The following is a 25,600-nucleotide window of genomic DNA, read 5'->3' as shown; positions in this document are numbered from 1 at the left end:
AGCCTGAAGGTAAATTCATGGTTTGGACTTTGGCTGAAAACACTAAATAAAGAGTTAAGAACCTTGAGTCTTGAGTATTAGGCAGTGTAGAATGTGTAGGGATATATTCAGTGGAACAAGGTTGATATTACCCTTAAATGCAGCCACATTTATAAGGGAGATGTCAGGAGCAATACAACCTTGGTTGAAATCAGCTATGGTAATCTAAATCCTATTTATCCCTCAATGGGACAGGGAAATGGGATGCTTTGTGAATTGAATTTTTGAAACAAATTATTATTTTTTATTTATTTATTTTTAAAAAGATTTTATTTATTTATTTTTGCGAGAGAGAGAGAGAGCGAGCACAAGTGTGGGGAGGGTCAGAGGGAGAAGCAGACTGCCGGCTGAGCAGGGAGCCCGGTGCGGAACTCGATCCCAGCACCTGGGATCATGATCTGAGCCGAAGGTAGATGCTTAACCAAATGAGCCACCCAGGTGCCCCCAAATTATTTTTAATATACTATTTAAGCAATGTTCCATTGTTGGACACTTAAAAATATCACCAGATTTACAAAATTCTAAAAATATAAGAAAAAGAGGGGCACCTGGGCGGTTTATTTGGTTAAGTGGCCGACTCTTGGTTTTGACTCAGGTCATGATCTCAAGGTTGTGGGATCGAGCCCTGCATCGGACTCCATGTTTAGCAAGGAGTCTTCTTCTCCTCTCCCTTTCCCTCTGCTCCTCCCTCCCCTCCAGGGAACACATAAATAAATAAATGACTTAAAAAAAATAAAAAAATACTAGGGCACCTGGCTGACTCAATCCGTAGAGCATGCAACTCTTGATCTCCTGGTTATGAGTTCAAGCCCCATGCTGGGCGTAGAGATCACTTAAAAAAAAAAGCAGAACAAAACTCAAAAACCCCCACACTCTTTGTAACCAAATAAAACTAAAATATATATATATATATATATTTTTAAAGATTTTATTTATTTATTTGACAGAGAGAGAGAGAGAGACAGCGAGAGAGAGAACACAAGCAGGGGGAGTGGGAGAGGGAGAAGCAGGCTTCCCGCTCTGAGCAGGAAGTCCGATGCGGGGCTCGATCCCGGGACCCAGGGATCATGACCTGAGCCGAAGGCAGATGCTTAACGACTGAGCCACCCAGGAGCCCCCTAAAATATATTTTTAAAAAAGAATAGGAAATACTAAAACAATGTGAGAATTATTGCATATTTCTGATGATTTGAGAAGTACTTGAAGATTCTGCCATGTTTCAAGAGAATCATTATGACTATCATTTAGATACTATCCCAAATTATGGTTATTTAGGTTTTATAGCTATTTGATGTCTAAATAATGGGAAGCCGAATGAATTAAAGCCCTCAGGAAAAATGGTTACCGCTTTGGGAATGTTTTAACAATATTTTCTCCTTTAAAAAAAAAAAAAGCAACATATTGTGTGTATCTACAATTGTGAGAACTCTGCCATCTAATCTCTTAACACTTATCTTTGCTCGTTGGGAGTTGGGCCATCAAGAAAGTTAAAGGGTAAGTATATGTTGAGCTATAAAACCCAGACATACTGCCACATGCATGTCATTATATCCACGTATGGAAGTGGAAATAATGTGAGATGGTTGAAAAATTTAATTGCACCTCCCTGTGATGGCCTCTAGTATCACAGGTCTGAATGAGCTGGAATTTTGCTGGTTTCCTGATTCACAGTTTAGCCAGTAGAGATCCTTCTGTAAGTAGCACTACTGTCTGTTAACTATCTCCCATTCCCTCCTGCCCAATTTGGTTCTTTTACTTTGAGTGTGGTGTTTTTAACTCTTGAACTATGTACTATTTGGACAGCGAAATACTGACCCTGAGACATAGATGATGTGGTTATTGGTAGGCCTAATTTACAGCACTGTTTCTATTTCATTTCCCTTCCTGGGACCTCACCTGGCTCCTTAGGTTCAACCACACTCTCTCTGCCACTGTTTACTTCCTTCAAAGGAATAGATTTTTATTTTTCAATAGATTTTTACTTTTAAAAATGTTTATTTTATTTTATTTTTTTAAAGATTTTATTTATTTGAGAAAGAGAGAGAGCGAGAGAAACAGCATGAGAGGGGATAGGGTCAGAGGGAGAAGCAGGCTCCCCGCCGAGCCGGGAGCCCGATGTGGGACTCGATCCCAGGACTCCGGGATCATGACCTGAGCCGAAGGCAGTCGCTTAACCAACTGAGCCACCCAGGCGCCCTAAAAATGTTTATTTTTAACAGGAGGAAATCTAATTGAATTACATATATACAGGGAATCCATATAAAGATAAGAGATTCCCCATAGATTTTTATTTTATTTTTAAAATTCCATGACTTAAAAAAAGTAATGTTTGGTAAAAAGGTATGTATAAATAAAAATATGACTTTTAATTCCACCACCCATGGTTAAATGTTGATGTGCATCCTTCTGCTTGTATAACTAATTTTTGAAAATTGGGATCGCATTAGAGGGGTGATGTTTTCTGTACTGCCTAGTCTCGAATTCTGGGGTGATCATCTACATGGCTGTATAATCTTTTTTTTTTTTAAAGATCTTTTATTTATTTATTTGAGAGAGAGAGAATGAGAGACAGAGAGCATGAGAGGGAGGAGGGTCAGAGGGAGAAGCAGACTCCCTGCCGAGCAGGGAGCCCGATGCGGGACTCGATCCTGGGACTCCAGGATCATGACCTGAGCCGAAGGCAGTCGCTTAACCAACTGAGCCACCCAGGCGCCCCTACATGGCTGTATAATCTTGAGTGAATGACTCAAGCTCTCTGTGCTTCAATTTCCTCACCTCTAAAATGGGTTAATAACAGTACACCGTCAGGACTGATAGGAAGCATACATGAGTTATACACAGAGAGTACTTAAAAAGGTAGCAGGAACATAGTAAATACTAAAAAAATGTTAATGAACTTCAGTATTTTTATTAGATGAATATTACATTGTAATCTGTCCTAAGAATATACTGTGGATATTTTCTCACGTTATTCATGACTAATACATGACTGTATTGCCTGACTCCAAACCCATTATATGACTGTACTATAATTTATTTAATCAGTGTTTCATTGTTGGACATTTATTATTTTCAATGTTTTGTATAGTAATAAATAACCTGTAGTAAACATTCTTGGGTGTAAATTATTGGGCACATCTCTGATTATTTCCTAAGGCAAATTCCTAAAAGTAGAATGCCGAATCAGAGTATTAGCTCTTTATAGGCTTTTGCCAAAATGCCCTCCCGAAAAGTCATGTGAATGTGTGCTCCTAATGTATGAGACAGCTCATTTCCCCACAGCCTTCTCAGCACCGGATATTATGATGTAAAAAGCTTCTTGCCAGTCTGTAGTTTTCATAATCAGATGGTGGTCTGTAATTTATACAGCTCTCCTCTTCTGAGCTGTTCCTTTTCTTTAATCCCAAATCCCTTCAAATTGCTCCTCCTATTTCAACCTACAACGTCCTCCAATCGTAAATTTCTGCCTGTAACTATTCTTTTCTTTCATTTCTGATTTCTTCACACAATTTCCCTTCTATCCACTCGGGGGTAGATGACATATTCTGTTTTGTTACAGGTGTGCATTATAAATCTGGTAGGTGGGTACCAGGGGAGGACAGGAACTTACCCTCTTTTCAGTGAGCTCAAGTCTAACCCAAGAGGTAGCCATCCCCAAATAGACTCTTCCACTATATAAAGTAAAAATATCCCTGCTGCCTGAAATAGTCAAGTGTCTGAAAGCTGTGGAAGGGATTCTTACTCTTGACAGGAAGTTAGCCTACATAGCAGTGTTTAATTAGGAAAACAGAAACCACTCTAAGTACTTAAACACAGCAAAAATTTAAATCAGGGCATTGGTTGCACAGGTGATTAGAGAGCTCAGAAGCCAGGAAGACGGCGAGGCAACGCTGAGATTAGTAATCAAAAAGCCAGCATGGGCTTTTTGGGCTCAAGGACGGAGGGAGGAGCAGGTGGGCTCAGCTGGAGGAACCTGGTGAGGAGCCACACTGGGCCTGTCTGTCGGGAGCTGGACCACAGAGGTGATGCAGGTGTTTCTCAACACCTACAGATGGAATGGAAGGGGAGAAATACCTTGGCCTTTTTCTCTCCTCTCTTTCCTGTCTCCTTCCAGTGTCTTCCACTAGCAAATTCAATTAGAAGCTAGTAGACACAGATGTTTGTGGAATTATATATAGCCTGTGGTCAACCTCACTTTTGTGCAGAGCAGAGTAAAGTAAAGGTGAGGAATGGATTTGAGGACAAATAGGCCAAGGCCTGGCACAATGACATCTGGGGGCCCTTCCAAGTTCACAGACAATAGGGCAAAGTACAAAGCATGCTGCCCTAGAGAGGCAGGCAATTCCGGGCTGGAATTCTGGCTCTGTCACTTACTAGCTCTGAGACATTGGCCAGGTCACTTAACTCCTCTGAGCCTCAGTTTTCTCATTTATGAAAGGGGGGAAGAAAAACCATATGTCATTGGGTCACTGTGAAGATTAAATAAAATAAGGGCTATAAAATAATAGTAAGATTTCCACAATAATTGGTTTCCTTTCACCCCAAAATTTATGATTTTAAGACAAAGGACAATGGGCATTTGGTCACATCATTAAGCTTCTCTGTATTTGGGGGATGCCTGGGTGGCTCAGTCAGTTAAGCGTCTGCCTTCGGCTCAGGTCATGATCCCAGGGTCCTGGGATCGAGCCCCCATCCGGCTCCATGCTCAGCGGGGAGCCTGCTTCTCCCTCTCCCTCTGCTGCTCTCTCTCTCTCAAATAAATAAAATCTTAAAAAAAAAAAAAAGCTTCTCTGTATTTTGAAAGAAGGGAAAGGGGACAGGAATCTTTCCCTTTGGAAACTCTGTCTAGGGTGGGGTAGGTGATAAGTTGCCCAACAATGATATTGGGAGATGATGTAAGAAACACTGAAAATGCCCTACAGGATCGATTTATTCATTCCACCAACATTTGTGGTTAGTCACTGTTTTCTGGAAATGATCTAGACATGGTCCCTGCCCTCAAGGAGATGGTAACAGATGGATAAAGAGATACATTGCAATGCATGATGCTATGGGAATGTTCACAGAGGAGAGAGCAATGGGATATCTTTGCCTAGAGAAATGGGAGAAAGCTTCACTGAGGAAATGACATCTGAGTCGTATTTTGAAGGGTCAGCAGGAGCTTTGAAGTGTAAGCAGGAGCATAGAAGAAGATGCAAATCATAGTCAGAAAAGGGCACAGAATGTGTGGGGAACACTGAGCTATTCACATGGGTGGGGTCTTGAGGGGTTCATAGTTAAGGTGGTGGTAATTACGACTGGCAGATGCTGCTAGCTTTAGAAAAGAAAGTCAGCCTGAAGGGCCTGGCATAAGAAGCTAATGACTTTAGCCTGTGGGAAATGAGAAGCCAGCAGTAAACTCGGGAGCAGTCGGGGTGCCTGGGTGGCTCAGTTGGTTAAACGTCTGCCTTCGGCTCAGGTCATGATCTCGGGGTCCTGGGATCGAGCCCCACATCAGGCTCCCTGCTAAGCAGGGAGTCGGCCTCTCCCTCTGCCCCTCTACCCCTCCCTCCCCACTCTCTGCTCTCTCTCAAATAAATAAATAAAATCTTAAAAAAAAATAAACTAGGGAGTAACCCAGCATCTATAACCTAGAGTTGTATAAAGTGACACATCTTTCCAGACTCTCTCATGGCCTCAGCCAAAGGGCTGAGGCATGCAGTTACATCAATCAGGGGCCATGTGGACATCTCATAAGACATTAGAAAGTATGAATCAGAAAAATGAGCACAGGGGTTTTCCCTTAAGATTAAATTCAGAATGGAAAAACTCATTAACTTCTCCTGCAGATGCTGAAGGGCTCAAGGTAAATATTTAAAATGTTCTCCCTCTCCCTTCCACAAAGCCAAAAACATCAGAGGTGTGAGGATGATGCTTGTGGCTATGAGACAGGATTTCAAGGATTCTGATGAAACGTCTGCTGGCCTGGATCTGTCTGAAGCTGAAAAGGACTTTGTGTTACTCTAACAGAAAGGAAAATACAAGATGAGGGTAATTCTGCCCCTGATGCTTTCAGAGCCCTTTCACATACAGTATCTCATTTAAGCCCCGCGACCACTGTGTGAGGCTCATAGGGCCCAGAGTACAAGCCCATCTGAGAGATGAGGCAACAGAGGTCCTAGGGTTTCATACTTTCCCTGGGGTCTGAGAAGGTGTAGCCAAACCAAAGCTGCAACTGGATTTCCAGACACGCAGGCCAGCGCCTTCCCCAAACCCAGGACTGCTCTGCCTACCTCTCTCCTTCCGTACGCCAGGATGGCTTTTTTGAGGTCCTGAAGTGTGCGCAGTTCAAGACCCGGCCTCTTCCCGTGGCCTTTGGGGCGGTGGGGGCCTTGTCTCCTCTCTTCCGGTGTCCATGCTGATAAGGCTAAACCTTCTGAGTAGAGGATCAGGGCCCCCTTCCTAGTACTGAATGTTTTGGGGAGAAAGAGGCTCCAGGTGTGCGGGTTGGCACTGCCCTCCTCCTTCGGTTTGCTGACCAGGACATAATCTTCTGGAGACTTCCAGTTCAAGTAATCCTGCAACGGAAAGAAACCACCTCAATCCATGGCCCCTTGATAGCAACAGACCTGGTGCAAGGTGTTTGACAGTTTTTTAGTGACAGATTTTCTGTGAATTGTTTTCATGCTGTCACGGGACACACGCACTCTTCGGAGCAACTGATTTTGTTCTCCACATCTCGGAATCAGTAGAACCTCAGACAGGGTTCGGTTTTACCCCATACAACTTTCAGCAGAGCCATTCATGCCTGGAGGCTTCAATAGGCTAGTTAAAATGTCCTGGTATGCAAGTAAGTAGTCGTAAGTATCAAGGGCAGCAAATAACTTTGAAATTATGGACTAGATGGCAGTTTAAATAGGGGGAAACCATTCATTCCAACCCTCACTTCAGCTGTACACAGGAAGGCTTTCTGTGCATATCCCAGATGCTATGTAACATTACCTAATTTGGCTATTTCGGACCCTATAAAGTAGTTGCATATCTTCTAAGTAAGTAAATGCCATTGGCCACAGAGGTCCTTTGAAACTTTATAGGTCTTTTAATATAGCAAAGGTCAAATATCACGACAAGCTACCATGACAATGGAAATCTCTGTGTGATCCAAACATTTTCAAAGAACCCCACTGGGTTTCTTATTCCTGGGGGTATTCAGTGAAATAAAATTCCAGTACAAGGGAATTTTGCCACCTCTTTAAAATCTTCTAAAATGAGATTTAAAAAAAAATTATTTTTATTTTTTGCCTATGTTAAGTATGAGTCCTCTGGGTTGAATTCCAGAAAGTTCAAGGAAGCCATTGAAATGGTATGAACATACACAGTGTTTCAACCACAGAGCAAAACTTCTAAAAACCAAAGAGCCATCAACTTGCCTAGATCCCAGGTGGAAATTCTGGTCTTGAACCAAACCATCTGAATTCTAAACAGTCTGGAATCTCCTTCAGTTTAAAGCAAATGAGGCTGTAAGTCAGTGTGCGAGGGGAAGGAGGAGGGTTCCAGGGGCAGTATCAATGTGCAAGCAAACTTCCTTATTTTCTTGAGTTTTACCAAGGAGGAGGGAACGTCTACCAGCGACCCCCACCCCCCAACCTCACTAACAAACCAAACCAAGACAAGCATGGCTCAGCCCCAAAATATTCTCCCAAAATATTCAGCTCTAAGAGCATTCTCCTCCCACCCCCAAAATATTCAGCTCTAAGACTCACCTCTGGTTCAAAATAGACTTCTAGCTTCTGTTTGTTCTGGACCAACTTCCCATGTCCCCGGCTCAGGAGAGAGAGCGTGAACATGTTTCTCTTCTGACCACCCTTCTCAAGGGCAGTTCATCTTGGTTTTGAAGGCTGAAAACTGGTCACACCTCAAGATTTCCTGAGTTCAGCAGTGAGCCTAAGAAGACCGCAAACACTGGGCCTTTTATTAAATACATTTTTCCTTCGTACAGCAGCTTCTTAATAACAACCAGCCACACAGTTTAGACAGTGTGTGTCTTTGTCGGGAGAAAAAATAAACCGCAAACCCAGACTCCTCAAGCTCTGGATTGTCTACTCTCTGGGCAACCTCTCTCTCTTCTTCGCCTGCGCCCTTGTTGTCCCTTGGTCCTGTTGCTCTGTTACGGGGCCGTGTGCATCTACAGATCTGGGCCACTGCACCATCCTTCTCATTGTGAGCGGAAGGTTGTTTCCTGGTTGCTATGGCAGCACAGGGAAGTGAAGTCTCTTACACCAGCCTAGGCAAGGCAGAGACTGCTGAGGGCAGTGTTCACACATGGTGGGGGGGGGGAGGGAAGGTCAAATGGACGTTCAAGGGACCAGGCTCAGATTTCAAGTCCTGATCTCAGGAGCAGGGGGTGATATTGGGGTATTTTTTCTGTTATAGTACTCATCTTGCTTTTAGAAAGTGTCTTCCCCTTTCTCTTGATATGCTAGCCTTTCACTGTCAACTAACCATTAGCAGACTCAGAGGAGTTGTCTAGGTCACCTAAAGCAACCTGTGACGTTTTCCTTGGCCAAGCTCCAGCATCTCCTCAACTGGACATGAGGCCTTTTATGGTAGCTGCTGCTTTGCATGGGTGAGCGCAGATACTGGGAATCTCCAGGTTCCTTTGCATATCTCACTTGGGCAACTCCCAATTTCCAGAGGGGGGGTACTTGGAAGATGTGGGGGGGGTGACATTTTGGTTGTCACAATGACTGGGGACCTCTACTGGCATTTAGCAAGCAGGGTCCTGGGATGCTAAATGGTCTGCAGTGTGCAGGACTGTCCTGCATGATGCAGAATTTTCCCACTCCACATACCATTAACACCCACTTTGAGAAACATGGCTATAGCCTGGGCTGCTTGGTTCTCCTTGATGCTGACACTATGAGGGCAGGACGGGGGGAAAGAGAGTCAGGAAACCAAAGGACCCTTTTGGGTGATCTAGAACCCTGCTTTGCCCTAGAAAACCAACCTGCCCTGTCATCGTCAGCTGAACCTCCATGGCAACCTTGTGAGAGTGCCCCCTGCAGACTTTCCGGAAGAAGTACAACAGGCTACAGGCCCAGTTACCTTTCAGATCTCCCTCCGTGGTGGTGACTTTCCCAGAAGGCAGGTTCAAGTCTCAGGAGGAAGAAATACAGGTCATGCTATATAATTAGATTTGGTTTATCATGGAAAATTAAGGCATTGAATGCAGAGGTTCAAAACTGAATTTAGTCAAAACCACAGTGGGTGCCATTTCAATACTCATTAGAATGGCTATTGCTAAAAAACAAAACAAAACAAAACACCAAGTGTTAGTGAGGACACGAAGAAATTAGGACCCTTGTGCACCATTGCTGGGAATGTGAAACAGTGCAGCCACTGTGGAAAACGGTGTGGCATTTCCTCAAAAAATGAATACCGTATGATCCAGCAATTCCACTTCTGGGTATATAATCCAAAAGAAATGAAAGCAAGGATTCAAATAGATCTTTTTTTTTTTTTTTTTAAAGATTTTATTTATTTATTTGAGACAGAATGAGAGAGAGCACATGAGAGGGGGGAGGGTCAGAGGGAGAAGCAGACTCTCTGCCGAGCAGGGAGCCCGATGCGGGACTTGATCCCGGGACTCCAGGATCGTGACCTGAGCCGAAGGCAGTCGCTTAACCAACTGAGCCACCCAGGCGCCCTCAAATAGATCTTTAAATACCCCATGTTTATAGCAGTATCACTCACAATAGCCAAAATATGGAAACAAGTCAAGCATCCACTGACAGATGAATGAACAAAATGTCACAAATACATACAATGGACTATTATTCAGCCTTGAAAAGGGAAGAAATTCGGTCTCAGGCTACAATATGGAAGAAACTTGAAGACATTATGCTAAGTGAAATAAACCAGTCACAAAAGGGAAAAGATTACACGATTCCAATTATATGAGGTACTCAAAGTAGTCAAATTCATAGAGACAAAAGGTAGGATGGTGTTTGCCAGGGTAAGTGGGAGGAGGGAATGGAAAGTTAGTGTTTAATGTTTAATCTTCAGTTTGGGAAGATGAAAAAATTTGGAGATGGGTGGTGGTGATAATTGTACAACAACATGAATATATTTAGTGTTAATGAATGGTACATTTAAAAATGACTGAAATGATAAATTTCATGTTATACATATTTTACCACAGTTAAGTCTTAAAAAAAGAGAAGAAAACAAAAAAACTGAATTTATCACTTTATAATCTGAAGGCCAATTGGTCAGCATTATTGTGGGGTGAGCTCCTCACAGCAGGTGAGACAAAATCCTACAAGATGTGGGTTTCAAATAGTTTACGGGGCTCTTAAGCTACAGTTGCTCCCTGTCTTTCCCACTCTGCTCCTTTGATGTGCAAAAAGGACACTCAACAAAACTTTACTGAGAGAGATACATATTAATTATATATTATTAATTAATTATATAATATAACATATATTAATATATATGACTATACATGGCCCCTGTCCTCAAGAAGCTCCCAGCAGACCCTATGACCCAGCAATTGCACTGCTGTGTATTTACCACAAAGATACAAATGTATGTGATCCGAAGGGGCACCTGCACCCCAATGTTTATAGCAGCGATGTCCACAATAGCCAAACTATGGAAAGAGCCGAGATGTCCATCAACAGATGAATGGATAAAGAAGATGTGGTATATATATACAATGGAATATTACGCAGCCATCAAAAATCGAAATCTTGCCATTTGCAACGACGTGGATGGAACTAGAGGGTATTATGCTAAGTGAAATAAGTCAATCAGAGAAAGACAATAATCATTTGATCTCACCAATATGTGGAATTTAAGAAACAAAAGAGAGGATGATAGGGGAAGAGAGGGAAAAATGAAACAAGACAAAACTGGAGAGGGAGACAAACCATAAAAGACTCTTAATCTCAGGAAACAAACTAAGGGTTGCTGGTGGTGGGGGAATGGGGTAACTGGGTGATGGACATTGGGGAGGGTATGTGTTGTGGTGAGCGCTGTGTGTTGTGTAAGACTGATGAATCACAGACCTGTACCCCTGAAACAAATAACACATTATATGTTAATAATAAAACTAAAGGAAGAAAAGAAGATCCCAGCAGGGTTGAGAAGACAGGCCTATATGAACCAGTACCTGAGAGGCGATGTGACAGATATGATAATGGAGGTGGAGTTAAGTAGGTGCTCCAGGAAAAGAGGTGGGTGGGTGTTGTGTGGTGGTGGGCCTTGTAGAAGGCTACGAAGAGGAGGGATATTAAAGGTGGGCTTTGATAGACAGCAGTGTATGGCAGGAAGGGGAGATGAAAGAGGATATTGCATGGGGCGCCTGGGTGGCTCAGTCGTTGGGTGTCTGCCTTCAGCTCAGGTCATGATCCCAGGGTCCTGGGATCGAGCCCCGCGTCGGGCTCCCTGCTCGGCGGGAAGCCTGCTTCTCCCTCTCCCACTCCCCCTGCTTGTGTTCCCTCTCTCGCTGTGTCTCTCTCTGTCAAATAAATAAAATCTTAAAAAGAAAGAGGATATTGCAGGAGGCACGCACAGGAAAGTTTGAGATCTCTGGAGATGGGGTGATGTCTTTGGTGTAGCCAAAGCCACAGGTCACGTGGGTAGAGATGCAGCTGGAGAAATAGGCCAGTTGGCCGAGGCCATGAAGGCCACATGTGCCCTGCGAAGGAACTTTGGACTTTATTCTTCAGGTTTCTTTGTTCTTTTATTTTATGAGATGCAGGAGTGGGAGAGGGGTGAAAAGAATAGATGTGAAGGGTTTTGAGGTAAAACCAGTAAAACGTGGAAATTATTAGATGCAGAATTAGATTGTTTAGACATTTTTAGTAGTATCATTTCAAACATTTTGGTCATTAAATCACAGGTCATTTCCTAACCTTCGTGTTTTCATAGAACTTCAGACTTGAAAAGGACATTAGTGGTCACTTTGTTTTTGTATTTGTTTTCCTCAGAATGGTTCACAAGTTTGTAATGAGATTTATTTTGAATTTCAAAGGAAGAAACAGCCCTGATCCATTACTGAAAATTAAATTACATGGAATATATCATAAAACAGAGTAGTTCCGAGTAATTTGTATGACACTAGTTCTACTTGTTCTGTAATAAAAGACTGTGTAAAGTACTACAGTGTTTGTAGTCTCAAACATTCCTTTATTGAGCCACTTCTATGCTGTGTTGTTTGCAGTGGGTAGAAAAGCATGGTTCTTTTTATAGTAGGCTTAAGTGGGTGATTTCTAGTAGAATTGATTTCTTTTTTTTCCTTTTCTCTTTTTATTTATTTTTCCAGTTTCACTGACAAGTAATTGACATACTTCACTCAGGTAGGTTTTTTAAAGCAGGGGGTTGATGGGATTCCATCTGGGTTTTAGAAAGATAACTCTGAGAACAGTATAAAGGATGGACAGAATGAGGGACTTTCAGGACCTTGCAGCCCAGGCCAACCTTCTCTTGGATTTGAATGAATTAATCAAATCATCAGGAATAATCACCCGCTTAACTGATCTTTGAGTGAGACATAGAGGGGGAGACTCCATACTGACTGCAATAAAATATAGATGTTGCCGTTTTGCAAATGCCATTGCTCAGGGAAGAGTAAGGAGCACAAGAAGGAAGTGACTGAGCAACTGAGACCCGAATAAGAACCACTACTGTCAGCCAAGGAATGACTCCAAGTTTCTCCAATGGAAATTCTTCCTCCGAGCTCACCTGACTTGGAAATGTTAAGTCACCCATACACGGTAAACCCCAGGAAGTGACCTCGCTGAGTCTAGGTTGAGTGAGCGGAATACCCAGGTGCCCATCAAGCTCTCCCAACACCGTGGCAAGGCTCCCAGGCCTCTTTGGGTTGTAATCGGTGAGCAGCCAGACCACAGCCCAAACCAGGCCTCTCCTAAACTGTCGTATTTACATCCATGCTGTTTAATATGGACAATGAACAGATGTACAGATCAATTAATAGACATTTAAAAGCATTTACTCAGTCCCCACAGCAGTTTATGGAAAGTGCATTTAGAAAGCAATCGAGGTTATTGCTATTCTAAAGTGCTTGGGGATCCCAGATGAAAGGCCCTTGTAACTGGAAAGTATTTATAACTCAAGAAGAAACCCTCCACACCCATGTTATATAACACCAACACCATCTCCCGGCATGCCTGACCTGTCAGCCCATGCAGCATGTCTGTTTAAATTACACTGTAAATTCTATAGGGTGGAGACCTTGTTTTTATGGTTTGTAAAGCATCATGAATAACCATGGCACTCTGTAAATAAATAGAAGCCACATGAAACAAAGAAAAGAGATGTTCAATGGCCATGTCCCCACTGCAACCAGGAATTTGTCCCTTGCTCCAAAGTGCTTGGGGTAAATGGATGCCATTCTGGGGAAGTGGCCTGTGGGATAGTGTCAGGATCCTCATCCCCCTTTAAAGGGCAGTATGGAGACACCTGGGTGGTGCAGTTGGTTAAGCAGCTGACTCTTGATTTTGACTCAGGTCATGATCTCAGTGTCGTGGGATCGAGCCCCGCGTTGGGCTCCCTGCACATCATGGAGTCTGCTTGAGATTCACTCTCTCCCTCTCCCTCTGCCCATCTCACCCCTGCTCATGCTCTCACTCTCTCTCTCTCTCTAATTAAAAAAAAAGTTGAAAAAATACATAAAGGGCAGTATGATAGTGTTTTCCAGGGATTGTATTCACCTGCAGGGGCAGCCTACAAGAAGAGTCATTGGTGTTGCCCTTGTTACCCACAGAGGAAAGATCCGTGCACAGAGAAATTAAATGATTTGCACAAAGCCACAGAGCAAACGAGAGGTGAAAAGGGATCTTGTCCAAATTCGGTCCTCATGCCAGGCCGTTGTTCATCCCATTTCTGCAACAGAGTAGTAGCAAATATTCCTGAGAAGCTACATCATGGTTAATATCCAGCAGTCAGGAAACGGCTGGGACCAAGGTCATCACAACACCCTCTTCAGCCTCAGAGCTGGTGACTGCACACCAGATCTGTGTCAGGCCCAGTGGAGGCCCCAGAATACTCCTATCTCCTCAACCTTGCTTCTCCTCACTTTATCATGCAAATCTGGTTGCAAGAGAGTCTAGGAAATCCCATTTTCAGCTTTTCAATCTCTTGCTCTGGCGGGAAGGTTGATAGAGCCATCCACAGTTACTTACCATAAGTACCAAAGACAAGTTGTATGAGAAAGTCAAAACAAAGGATTTTTTTAAAATATACGCTGTGTAGATGACAATCAGCATGGCCTTGCATCATTAAGTCTCTTTCCATTTGCTTGTGTTTTATACTTCCAATTAGACTGTAAGTCTTTGGAGGGTAAGGACTTCGTCTTATGATTCTTAGTACTTCCCACAGCATCCTTGCATAAAGTAAGAGCTGAGTAAAAATTTGTTGCTTGCGTTTTCACATGCCCAGGGAGATGTGCAGTGATCTTTGGGTGAGTAGGAAAGATATACAAAAGAAGATTATTAGTTCAAAGCCTGTTTTAATAGGCTATCGTTTGCCCACATTGCAAAGCTTAAAGATATAGGTTAAAGACTGACCAACGAAAACTTGGTATTCAAAGGCTGAAAAGGCACCAAATCAGTGTGGAAGATATGGCCCTCTAAACTTGTTGGAAGAAGCACAGACCTGCCGAGGGTAAGTTACTTGACTTGCTCAGAGGCTAGGTTCTCATGTGGTGCAGGTCAGGTTTGAAAGAAGAAAATACGAAAGGCAATAAAGAATATTCTAGAATCATAGCAAGGGAGAAAGTCAGTGATGACTCCCTGCTTCCTTTCTCTCTTTATGTATAAATTATGACCCTGTGGCCTGCCTGGTTCAGGAGGGAGGGGACTGAAGATCTATGTTTTTTAGATCTTTCTGAAGGGTTTGCTTTGGGAGTCTAAAATACTTAGCTAGGCTTTTGCTCAGGGCTTCATTTTATTAGTAGGAGTGCTCACGGTAATTGCAAGCTTTCTGAATTTATGGTGGGGGAGATAGTAAGGTTGGAGAAGAAATAAAAATCACACATTTTTGGATCTTTCCTAACATGGAGAAAATCAGTCACTGTTCTGGCTAGCGGCTCAGTCACTGGGGGCAAAAGTAACAAACCTTCACAGGAACCAACCTGTGGAGGGTGATGAGAGCAGTAGTGATTTCAATTCTAAAGGGAGGACGTTGGAGCAGATGCCATTCATCAAAACTACATGGATCCTGATAATTTAGAACCATTGAACATTGGAGTAAGAAGATAAAATATTTTATGAATGTCATTAGTATGGTTGTAGGAACAGTTTTTCTTTTGACTTTTGTTAAATATTTTTATGATGATGTTTAATTAACAAATAGATGATTTATGTAGGGCACTGAGTACAGCGTCTGGCACATAGTATGTGCTCGATAAATAGAAAGTATCGTTTAATGAAAAATTCCATTCTATACTTAAGAACACACATGAATTCTCTCCCTACCAGGAGCACACAGCAATGAGGTTCTGCTGTACCAAGGGATGTTCTGAAAGCCCTTTCCTCATGATTGGGATTCCCGTGTGGAGTCTAAGCCTCTGGGCTGCATACCAGACACTGCTCTGTCACTGGGCTTCCAGGTCACTCTTTAAACTCCGTGATGAGAATAATTCTTATACTTTCTAATCATCACAGAGTAAAAATTGTACAAAAAAATTGTAAGCTGTCTGCTAATAATTTTAGAGAAGCATTAATTTGATGTATAAAACACGTACTTTTTCAGGGACATATGCATTGTGTAACCCAAGGTAGACACAAATTCTCTTCCCACCGTTTGCCCGCACTGGTAAGGTTTCGATGTACAAATGGATAGGTCTCCACCCTCAGCCCCAGGGAGCTGGAACGGACAGTCTGAGGAAGAGGAAGGGGCATCAGGGAGCCTGGGTTCTGGGAGAACCTTCCTCTCAAGGCCTATGCATTGCTACACTTCACCTTGTGAACCCAGGAGCCCCTAACCCACAGGTGATCTCCCTGCCTGTTATTCAACTTTTAAAATTTCCTTTGGGAAAGTCACGTCTTCCTGAGAACTGAGTTAAAATGCAAGTCCCTCTGTAGAGATGGAATTAATCACACTGTGAAGTAATGGGACCCAGCGTGGATGCCTGAAATTGGGATTGATGAGGGGAAGAATGAGGGAAAGAGGGATAGGAAGTGGGGCAAGAGAGAGGACAGTGTCCCTGGGGAGGTAGGTTGGGAGGCCCATCCACAGCAGCTCTGCCTGCCCCCCCCCCCACCACTTTCCTGAGATCCAGTCTGTGCCAAAGCTCCTTCAAGCAACAATCATAAAATGGGCCAGAGGCTGCCAACTTCTGGGTGGCCCCAGGAAGCTCTGTAAGTATACACTTAAGGTAGAGCAGAAGCATTTCCTTCTCATCTCACAGAGCAGACCCACCTGAAGCAGCAGAGTCCCTTCCCCAGGGGCCAAAAGACCAACTAAGACTCTATCACAAGTTGGATCAAGTGTCATATAGAACAAGTGTGGTCACAGATGAGCAGGGCCTTCCGCAGAATCTCATGCTTCTCACCAGCCCTCGGTCATGCCCACCTCTGATGCCAACCCACTCTAAAGCAGGTGTCCACGGGGTGTGGTTAGTCAAGCAGGGAGAACATCTTTGAAACAGTGCCTTCCAATGGGAGCTACTGAGAGCAGGAGTGGCTTTTAAGATTTTTATGATAATCCTTCTCCTGATTCACTGTCTAGACATGGTTAGGTGCACAAAGGGTTAACAGGCCTTGTAGGACTCGGCTGCCAAGTACACTTAATGCTCAGTCCAGCACTCCCGGTTTGTATTCTTGCGCTGCTGGAGTGGCCTGTTCGTGGCATCTGGTTCCCTGGCAACAGCTTTCATTGGCTCAATCAAAGCCCTTTCTTCTTAAGAAAGCTCCTACTGAGACGCCCACCACCACCACTAATCACCATCTTAACTCAGGGCTTAGGATGCAGCTGGTATGAAAAATAGCATTTGTGGATGTGAGAAGATAAAGCCATGACTGGGTTGAATACACCTGCCTCGTGTGATCCTTGCACTAGCTTTCTATAGGATGGTTGGAAATTACCTGCTTTTCCACTGGGACACAGAGAAAGTCGGGGCCAGAAAGTTTCCCAGAGCTGAAGTTCTTTGTTCAGCAGAAATCCATGAGCCTCTGTGATTCATGACTAGCTGTTTCCTGGGCTGATCTGTGATATAACTATGGGCTCTGTGCTCTGACAAGGGGCGTTGCTGAGCTGAGGGAGTTCAGACAACGAAACCCATATTGTGGAAGGCTTGTCCCCAGTCAGCCACAAGCTGGGGAAAGAAGTCTGCATCCACTAGAACCCAGGGAGCCTGGAGGCTGTTCCAACCGCCGCAAGATGTCTCAGCAGCTTCAGAATGGCAGGAAAAAGTAGCTGTTCATGCCTCATTTGGGGAAAAAAAAAGTTATCAGATTCTCTAATCAAGATGGGCATTCGCGGGGAATTCTTTAGTCTTACTGGGAATTGCTTTGAGTTTTCTTGTTTTGTCTAGGGAATACATAAAGTGAAAGCAACAAAGTAGAGAGGAGGAAGGAGGCAAGCTGTTCTCACTTTTGGTGTGCCCATATCAATCCATTTAATTCATTGTATCTTTTTATTTTTTTAAAGATTTTATTTATTTATTTGACAGAGAGAGACACAGCCAGAGAGGGAACACAGCAGGGGGGAGTGGGGGAGGGAGAAGCAGGCCTCCCTCGGAGCAGGGAGACCGATGCGGGGCTCGATCCCAGGACCCCTGGGATCGTGACCTGAGCTGAAGGCAGACGCTTAACGACTGAGCCACCCAGGCGCCCCTCACTGTATCTTTTTAAAAAATCAGACTTTATCCCGTGCACTTAGACTAACTGAAATCTAAACACATAGCATCATTCAGGAACTAGAAGTGTTCAAAATTCAAGAATATTTACAAAAGATGTTGACTTTTGGCTCGCCGGCCACCCCTAGTATTTGTGCTGCTCTAACTTTCTGGTTCCTCAAGAGAAAACAGTCATCTGGTCATGGAGCCGAGATGTAACAGGCCAGCTCACAATTCAGAGACAGTTAAGGTTTGCGGCTGCCCTGCCTGGGCAAGCGAAGGTCCTCTCCGGCTGCTGTGTGCAGATGAATGGCTCTCTGTGTCCGATGCCAGCCTGCCACAGCTTAGCTGGGTGAGGGCTTTTGGTGGCGCGACCTCACATGTTGTCAAAGAATGTCAGGGAGGGCACTTGTCAAAAACAACACACCTTTGGGAGCTAGATGGGGACCAGGCTTATTCTGGCTCCAGGTGTGTAATGGGAAAATCCCTGACCGCTCAGGGCCTCAGTTTTCTCATCTGGAAAATGGGGATAATAGCACTTATCCTGGGGGACTGTTGTAAGAACTAGGAGAAATGATGTGCCAGTGCCCCACCCCCTACAGATTCTGGTGAAATTATTTTGAAATAGGGCCCTGGGCCCTGGTCGTTTTTAGGAGCTCCCCAAGTGAGTCTAATGTTCAGCCAGTGTTGAGAACCGCAGATAAAACACATGGAAGACACTCTATGGTTATTTTTTAGGCTGAGGAATTCCTTGAATATCAGGGATTCTTGGGGATGGAGATGAGGAGGAGGTTAATATTTATAGAAATAAAATTCTTGTAATCCTTCCTCAGATCCAAGAGTCACAACAGATTGAACTGGAGATGTATCCCAGTAGCATAGAAGAATTTTCTCCCCTTTGAGCCCCTTCCAGAAAAAAATTATGGAGCACCTTCTATATGAATGTTTTGATATAGAAGTATGTAATTGGGATAAATAAAGAGTATAGTTCCTGGGCTCAGGAGGCTCACAGCCTAGCAAGGGAAAATAAGATGTGTTACAAGAAGCCTGTATGTTCCTGGGCTTGGCATGATTAAATAGTAATACCCTGATATGCTTTTCTCTAGGAGACGCTTGATGGTATGACACAGGAAGTTTCAAGATACCCTGAACTGAGGGACACATTTTCAGCTTGCATTCTAAGCAAGAAGTGCTTCTTATCCTTCCTCACAAAGGATGGCACACTCTGATTAAAGACCCAGAGAATAAAGACACAGAACAGTCGGTGAGAGTGTTAAACTTTATGAAATACAACACTGCCATTTTCATTACTTAGCAGAATAGGCAGCAAGGGATGTAGGGCATAGTTTAAGGAAGAAAATGTTTTGAATATCTCAATTGAAAGATGTTTAGTATTTAAAAACTGTATATACCATAAATATGTAAACAAAGACAATTTTCTGTGATTAGTATCAAGGCATGGTGGCTCAAAACAATGTGGGACACTAGGTCTAGAGATTCTAGGACCTTCAAGAAGATTCCAAGCTGACCCCCAAATGGTTCTTTTGGCCATGCTATTGTGGACTTTCGCTAATTTCTTAGGGTGGAGAGAGAGAAGACTGGTGTTAGAACCCCTTGTATATTCTCTGGAGATAATTCCATGTAAGAACATAGCATTGGGATAGCAAACAGGTTTCCTGTTATGTACTGAGTCCAATCAGTTGGTAGTGGCTCCCTAGAACACTTGATTGAGAATAATTCTGCAGAGTCGTGGCCTAGCATAAAAGAGTTTCATGGAAGGGGCGCCTGGGTGGCTCAGTCGGTTAAGCGTCTGCCTTCAGCTCAGGTCATGATCTCAGGGTCTTGGGGTGGAGCCCCATGTAGGGCTTCTCTGCTCAGCGGGGAGTCTGCTTCTCCCTCTCCCTCTGCCCCTCTCCCTGCTTGGGCACACGCTCTTTCTCTCAAATAAATAAATAAATAGAACCTTAAAAAAAAAAAGAGAGAGAGAGTTTCATGGCTGATAAGCTATGTCTCCCATAGGCAAGGGAAGGAGAGTGAATTGTGATACATATCAGATCTTCCTCAACTTATGATGGGGTTAAGTCCCAATAAACTCATCGTAAATTGAGAATGCATTTAATATACCTAACCCACTGAACATCATAGGTTGGCCCAGCCTACCTTAAACATGCTCAGAATACTTACAAATCATCTACCCAAATCCTGTTTTATAAAGGGCTGAGTATCTCATGCAATTTATTGACTACTGTAGTGAAAGTGAAAGAACGGTTGTATGGGCACAGAATAACTGTAGGTGTATCAGTGGTTACCCTTGTGATCCTGGTCTGCCTGGGAGCTGTGTGGCTCACTGTTGTTCCCCAGCATCACGAAAGAATAGCATATTGCATGTCACTAGCCTGGGAAAAGATCAAAATGAAAAATTTTAAGCATGCTTTCTACTGAACGTGCATTGCTTTGACATCATCCTAAAGTTGAAAAACCGTTAAGTTGAACTATCGTAAATTGAACCAGCAAGTTGAGGACCATTGGTACTGAGCTTTGCCAACTCAATATTTAAACTGTACAGAATTGTCATTACAGGGTGTGGATTTAATCATTCTTAACAAATCATTTTGGTGACAACCTAAAGTCAAAAGTTGAAGAACTATTCCACTTATTATTACAGTAAACCTAGTTCCTCAAGTCTGGGATGTCATACATTTTTAGATACACTGATAATATAATAACAGGTTTTAAGGGGAAAAAACACTACTATAAATATAACACTTATCTGTGTATTCTTTTTCAGTACTTCATTCAATGTTTAAGAATAGACCTCTTCTTTTCTTTTTTTTTAAGATTTTATTTTTAAGTAATCTCCCCATCTACATGGGGCTTGAAGTCACAACCCTGAGACCAAGAGGCACGTGCTTTACCAACTGAGCCAGCCAGGCACAGCAAGAATAAACGTCTTTCAGATTCAGGTTATGGATTCTTCGGAATCGTTTGTGACTGTTGACAGTTGTGCATAGCATTATGGGGATCCTCTGCTTTTTATCACCTGGCCTAGCGATCTTTTTTTTTAAAGATTATTTATTTATTTGAGAGAGAGAGAGTGAGAGAGAGCATGAGAGGGGAGAGAGTCAGAGGGAGAAGCAGACTCCCCACTGAGCGGAGAGCCCGATGCGGAACTCGATCCCGGGACTCCAGGATCATGACCTGCCGAAGGCAGTCGCTTAACCAACTGAGCCACCCAGGCGCCCCTGACCTAGCGATCTTGACCTTCTTAGCAAATGTAGGCTTAAGAGTGTAATGGTTAGTCATACTGTAGAACGCCAGGGTTTCTTTCGTATTTCCTATTTGGTTAAATTAATAATTTGTTCTACTCTTAATTAATCCTTTCTAGAAGGTAAACAGCTTCTCTTGAAAGTTATAAGGAAGGTTCTTTTTTTTTTAAAGACTTTATTTATTTATTTGAGAGAGCGAGAATGAGAGAGAGCACATGAGAGGGGGGAGGGTCAGAGGGAGAAGCAGACTCCCTGCTGAGCAGGGAGCCCGATGCGGGACTCGATCCTGGGACTCCAGGATCATGACCTGAGCCAAAGGCAGTCGCTTAACCAACTGAGCCACCCAGGCGCCCCATAAAGAAGATTCTAAAAGATACTTGGTGCCTGAGAATTACTTTGTGATAAAGGACTTAATCGCACCAACCTCCCTTAACTTTAAAAGTTCTGCTATTTCTCCTGAGATATCTGTCAACTTTTATTGTATGTAATTACTATGCCCATTGTGTAGACTGGCAATCTTCTTCTAGTGTCCTCTGGAGTGCTTGGCCGTTGTTTTGCTAGAAAACATGAAAGTGTAGTCATGCCTTCAGCAATAAACAATTGCTTCACTTACTGTACGCCGTGCGAAGTTCTCCCCCGGGCAGGCAGTAACAGCTCTGTCTGCCCTTACCCTCCTGCCTGCAGGGGGCAAATTTCTTTTAACATAAATTCTAAGTTTCATCCTGATTTCAGAAATGTTAAGCTGAGAACACATAAGAGTCTGACACTAGAGGGAATAAAGCAACTGCCTGAATGAGGTAAACTGAGGATTCAGGTCAAAGTTCCAGTGCCCAGAGTAGGCGAATAAGGTAAGCAGCCCACATCAGTCCCCTTACAGAAGCGTGGCTTACAGGGCTGAGTTGTAGCTGGGTGGGCTGCATCGATCCCTCACACTATGAAATAGCACCGCAAGAAAGTAACAGAAGATAGAAAGTGTTAGGTTGTGGGAGAGAAGGATGGCGCTAGAAGGAGGGGCTAGAATGCTCCTGCTTGGATAAATCCAGGCAGAGGGCAGGTGGCATTCAAGCGGGCGTGGAAGAAATAGGTGCAGAATGGGACCCTGTGGAGAGAAGAGGCCGACTGTGGTGACCGTGAAAAAGTACCTCTTGGGTCTCCAACTGTGCGGCGCGTAATTGACGGAGGGCCCCGGTTGCCCACTCCGAAATCCATCCCGGCGGTGGCCCTGCCGCCGTCCTTCCTGCAGGCTGCTCCTAGCCGGTGACTGAGTATGACGGCAGGACTGTGGCAGGCAGGCTTATACTTGGGAGACCCTGCAGCTGGGGGGCTCCTCTGGGGGGTGACTTGGTCTCAGGGACTCCCAGGCTGCCTTGCTGGACTTCTTTTTTTTTTTTAAGTTGGCTTTATGCCCCATGTGGGGTTTGAACTCATGATCCCTAGATCAGGAGTCCCATGCTTTATCAATTGAGGCAGGCAGGCGCCCCCGCCTTGCCAAACTTTTAAAGAATTTTTGAGAACTGCACAGCAGTCTAAGATCCTTCCATCCTCACTTTCCTCCTTTCCCCCTCTCCTTCACAAGGTCAGACAGGTCCCCAGTGAGACAGTACTCCTGGCTCCCTCCCCATTTTCCCTCACAGGTGTTTTTCCTAATAAATCTCTGGCACATCTAATCTTGTCTTGGTGTCTGCTTCTTGGAGGACTCGGACAGACACCCAGTCCTTGTGGGGGTGCCAGGTAGGGGTCCTCAATGTGTTCCAAATCTACTGTTTCATTTACTTTATTTCCTACCCCTTTCCCAATTACCACTATGTGTTAGAAGTTGGCACTATCAGGTATGCTCCAGGGTAAGAGACATTTTAGGCAGTAAGAAGTAGGAAAGTTCCATGGAGAAAAAGGATGAAGACCTAGAAGATGATTAGAAAGATATCCTGAGGGCGAGGGGCCTGGGTGGCTCAGTCGGTTAAGCATGGACTCCTGATTTCAGCTTAGGTCATGATCTCAGGGTTGTGAGATTGAGGCCTGCATTGGGCTCACGATCAGCAGGGAGTTTGCTTGAGATTCTCTCTTTGCCCCTCCTGCACCCCCACCCCGGCTTGCACGCGCTCTCTCTCTCTCAAATAAATCTTTTTTTTTTTTTTTAAGATTTTTTATTTATTCATTTGACACAGAGAGAGAGAGCATGAGTGGGGGCAATGGCAGAGGGAGAAGGAGAAGCAGGCTCCCTGAGCAGGAGGCCCAAAGAGAGACTGACTTCTTTTTCAACTCTAGTTCTAATTCCTTGGGAAAAGCTCCACTTGACCCAGCTTGGGTCAGATGCCTACCCTCACAATGATCAACTGTGTTTGTTCAGGGGGTCAGCAAAAGGACCATGATTAGTGCTATACCCACATGGTGGGGTTCACGCTTACTATGTTGCATGCTGGATGTTCTCAGAAGGAAGGAGGGCTACTGCTATGATCATGTAGAGAGAGTTGGTCATCTGTTAGGCCTTCAGAGTGAAACCAGGGTTTGAAATCCTTGCTTCCTGTTTCAGGACCTCTCTCTTCTCTACCTTCCTTCTTACCGAAACTCCCTATAAAGAACACATCCATTTACTGGAGCTTAGAGTAGTGAGGGACTTGAAAATGTGCTCTGCTTTCAAGTGGGTTATGGATTATTTTTATTTTGCACCTTATTAAATTCCTGTGGAATGTACTCGTTTTTAGCAGGCAACTGGCAGCACTGCTTTTGGGAATTTGGGAGCCCCGGGAGGAGAAAGATCTAGTACTCCCCTCTCCCTCTCCATCGCAGCTCTTTTTGGGCTAACGATGTCAGAATGTTCATGCTGTCTCCAATTCCTGGCTGTTGGCCCCTGAAGTCACAGCCTTTGGCGCCCTTGGTGCTTTTAGTGCTTTGGACACAGGGAAGGTGAGATTTTGGAAATGCCCTCCACTATCCTGATGGCCCAGCTGAAAACTGAGCCCCTTAGCCGGCCCCCTGGCACCGCCATGAGGACTGCTGCCTGGTGAGGCTGCCTCTGAAAGCTGGCGTTTTGTTGGGACGAAATCAAGCCCCAATGGCAGACTTGGGTTGCAATGGAAAGTAGATTCCAAAGCTGCCCCTGGAATGCGAACTTTTCCTGGAGACTTTCCAGGCTGCCTCTTAGAGAACAGCGGGCATCCACGTATTCACACCGGGAGTCAGTGAAAGAAACCCAAGTTATTGCCATTCCAATAAACAATGATCTCTCTTCCTTTTCAAATAAACTTGTTAGGATGGCCTAAAAGCCAGGTCTAATTACACAATCAGATAGCATAAATCTGATTAGAAGCTTTTTGTCGACTTTAATTTTCTCCTGCAATCAGAGCTATTTTTAGTAAACGTCAAATATGTATTTAAACACCTTTCATGTATACTTTTTCTAAAACCTACTGGGGTTCTCTTTCATTCATCCTTCTTCCTTTTTGATGAGGCACGAATGTTCCTAGGACACAGTATTCTGAGAGGAAAAGTTAGGGGACTACGGCGTCTTCACAGCCTGTAATATGGATACATGTCTCCCAGATACAAACACAGAGATCATGTATCATAGGTTGCCGGGGGGGGGGGGGTCACTTAAGGTGGTTCTGAGTAACTGTTAAATGTTTGGTCCACTAGAGAGAAAGGGGGAAGAAGTAAAATTTTTACTTTTAAATTTACTTTTAAAGTAAATTTTACTTCTTCCCCCTTTCTATAATACAGGTAGAAAATATCCTACCTGTATTATATTATACTAGCAGTAGAATATAACTGCACTTTTCAAACTTGTCTGAAATAGGACCTTCTAAGGGCAATCATTCTTACAAATTATCCTTCTCCTACACTCTACTCCCCCCACGCCATACACCAAATAGTTTCCTCTTCGCAAGGTGCATCTCTGTCCACCCCAAAATTGCGAGATCTGCAACCTAAATGATTTAAATACTGATCTTATAGGTAGTAGAATGTATGTCATTCGCCTTTACTTAGCACGGCACCTGGTACATAACAGCAAGGAGGGAGGGAGATGGAGAGGGAAGAAAGATGGAAGAAGAGAAGATTCTCATACTCTGTATGGTCAGGATTCAACAATCTCTTTGCAAGTTCATCCTTATGGTTGATAAGTATGACTGGTGAAATTTGGTGAAATGCTATTTGACCGAATACAGAGCAATGGTTAATGTCATCTGTCAGGTACCCTTAGTATGTGTGCAGGAGTGGGTAATTGTGGGTGAACTCTTTTTCCTTTGTAGTAGGATTTCTTAAGGGTCTGAGTTAAGATTCTATGTCATCTTCATGTTGATGAAAATTACTGCTGTCATTTTAGGTTTTTCTCAGTTCACTATGTCCTTGTCAATTCTGATGATGAAAAAAGCTCCCTTGAGATTTTTTTTTTAAAACAAATTTCCATAGAACTCAAGCAATTGCTTTTTTTTTTTTTTTTGCCTTTTTTGGGAGG

The 25,600-nt window shown here is 43.7% G+C and overlaps 1 protein-coding gene across 2 annotated transcripts in view; it reads right to left on the bottom strand.

Moving 5' to 3' along the window:
* The window catches only part of KIAA2012 (KIAA2012 ortholog), a 101,664-nt gene extending 93,799 nt beyond the window's left edge, over positions 1–7,865 (bottom strand). For both annotated transcript variants that reach the window (XM_021703191.1, XM_044913379.1), the window contains exons 1-2: positions 7,782–7,865; positions 6,312–6,596 (exon numbers count right to left, since the gene is read on the bottom strand). In XM_021703191.1, the coding sequence (XP_021558866.1) occupies positions 6,312–6,596; positions 7,782–7,865 (369 nt within the window). The remainder of the gene's footprint in view (positions 1–6,311; positions 6,597–7,781) is intronic.
* Positions 7,866–25,600: the final 17,735 nt, after the last annotated feature.

The sequence above is a fragment of the Neomonachus schauinslandi genome, chromosome 3 (genome assembly GCF_002201575.2).
Source record: "Neomonachus schauinslandi chromosome 3, ASM220157v2, whole genome shotgun sequence".
In the NCBI taxonomy this organism is placed as follows: Eukaryota; Metazoa; Chordata; class Mammalia; order Carnivora; family Phocidae; genus Neomonachus; species Neomonachus schauinslandi.
The sequence above is the reverse complement of the archived record's forward strand: the minus strand, read 5'-3'. Positions and strand labels throughout refer to the sequence as shown.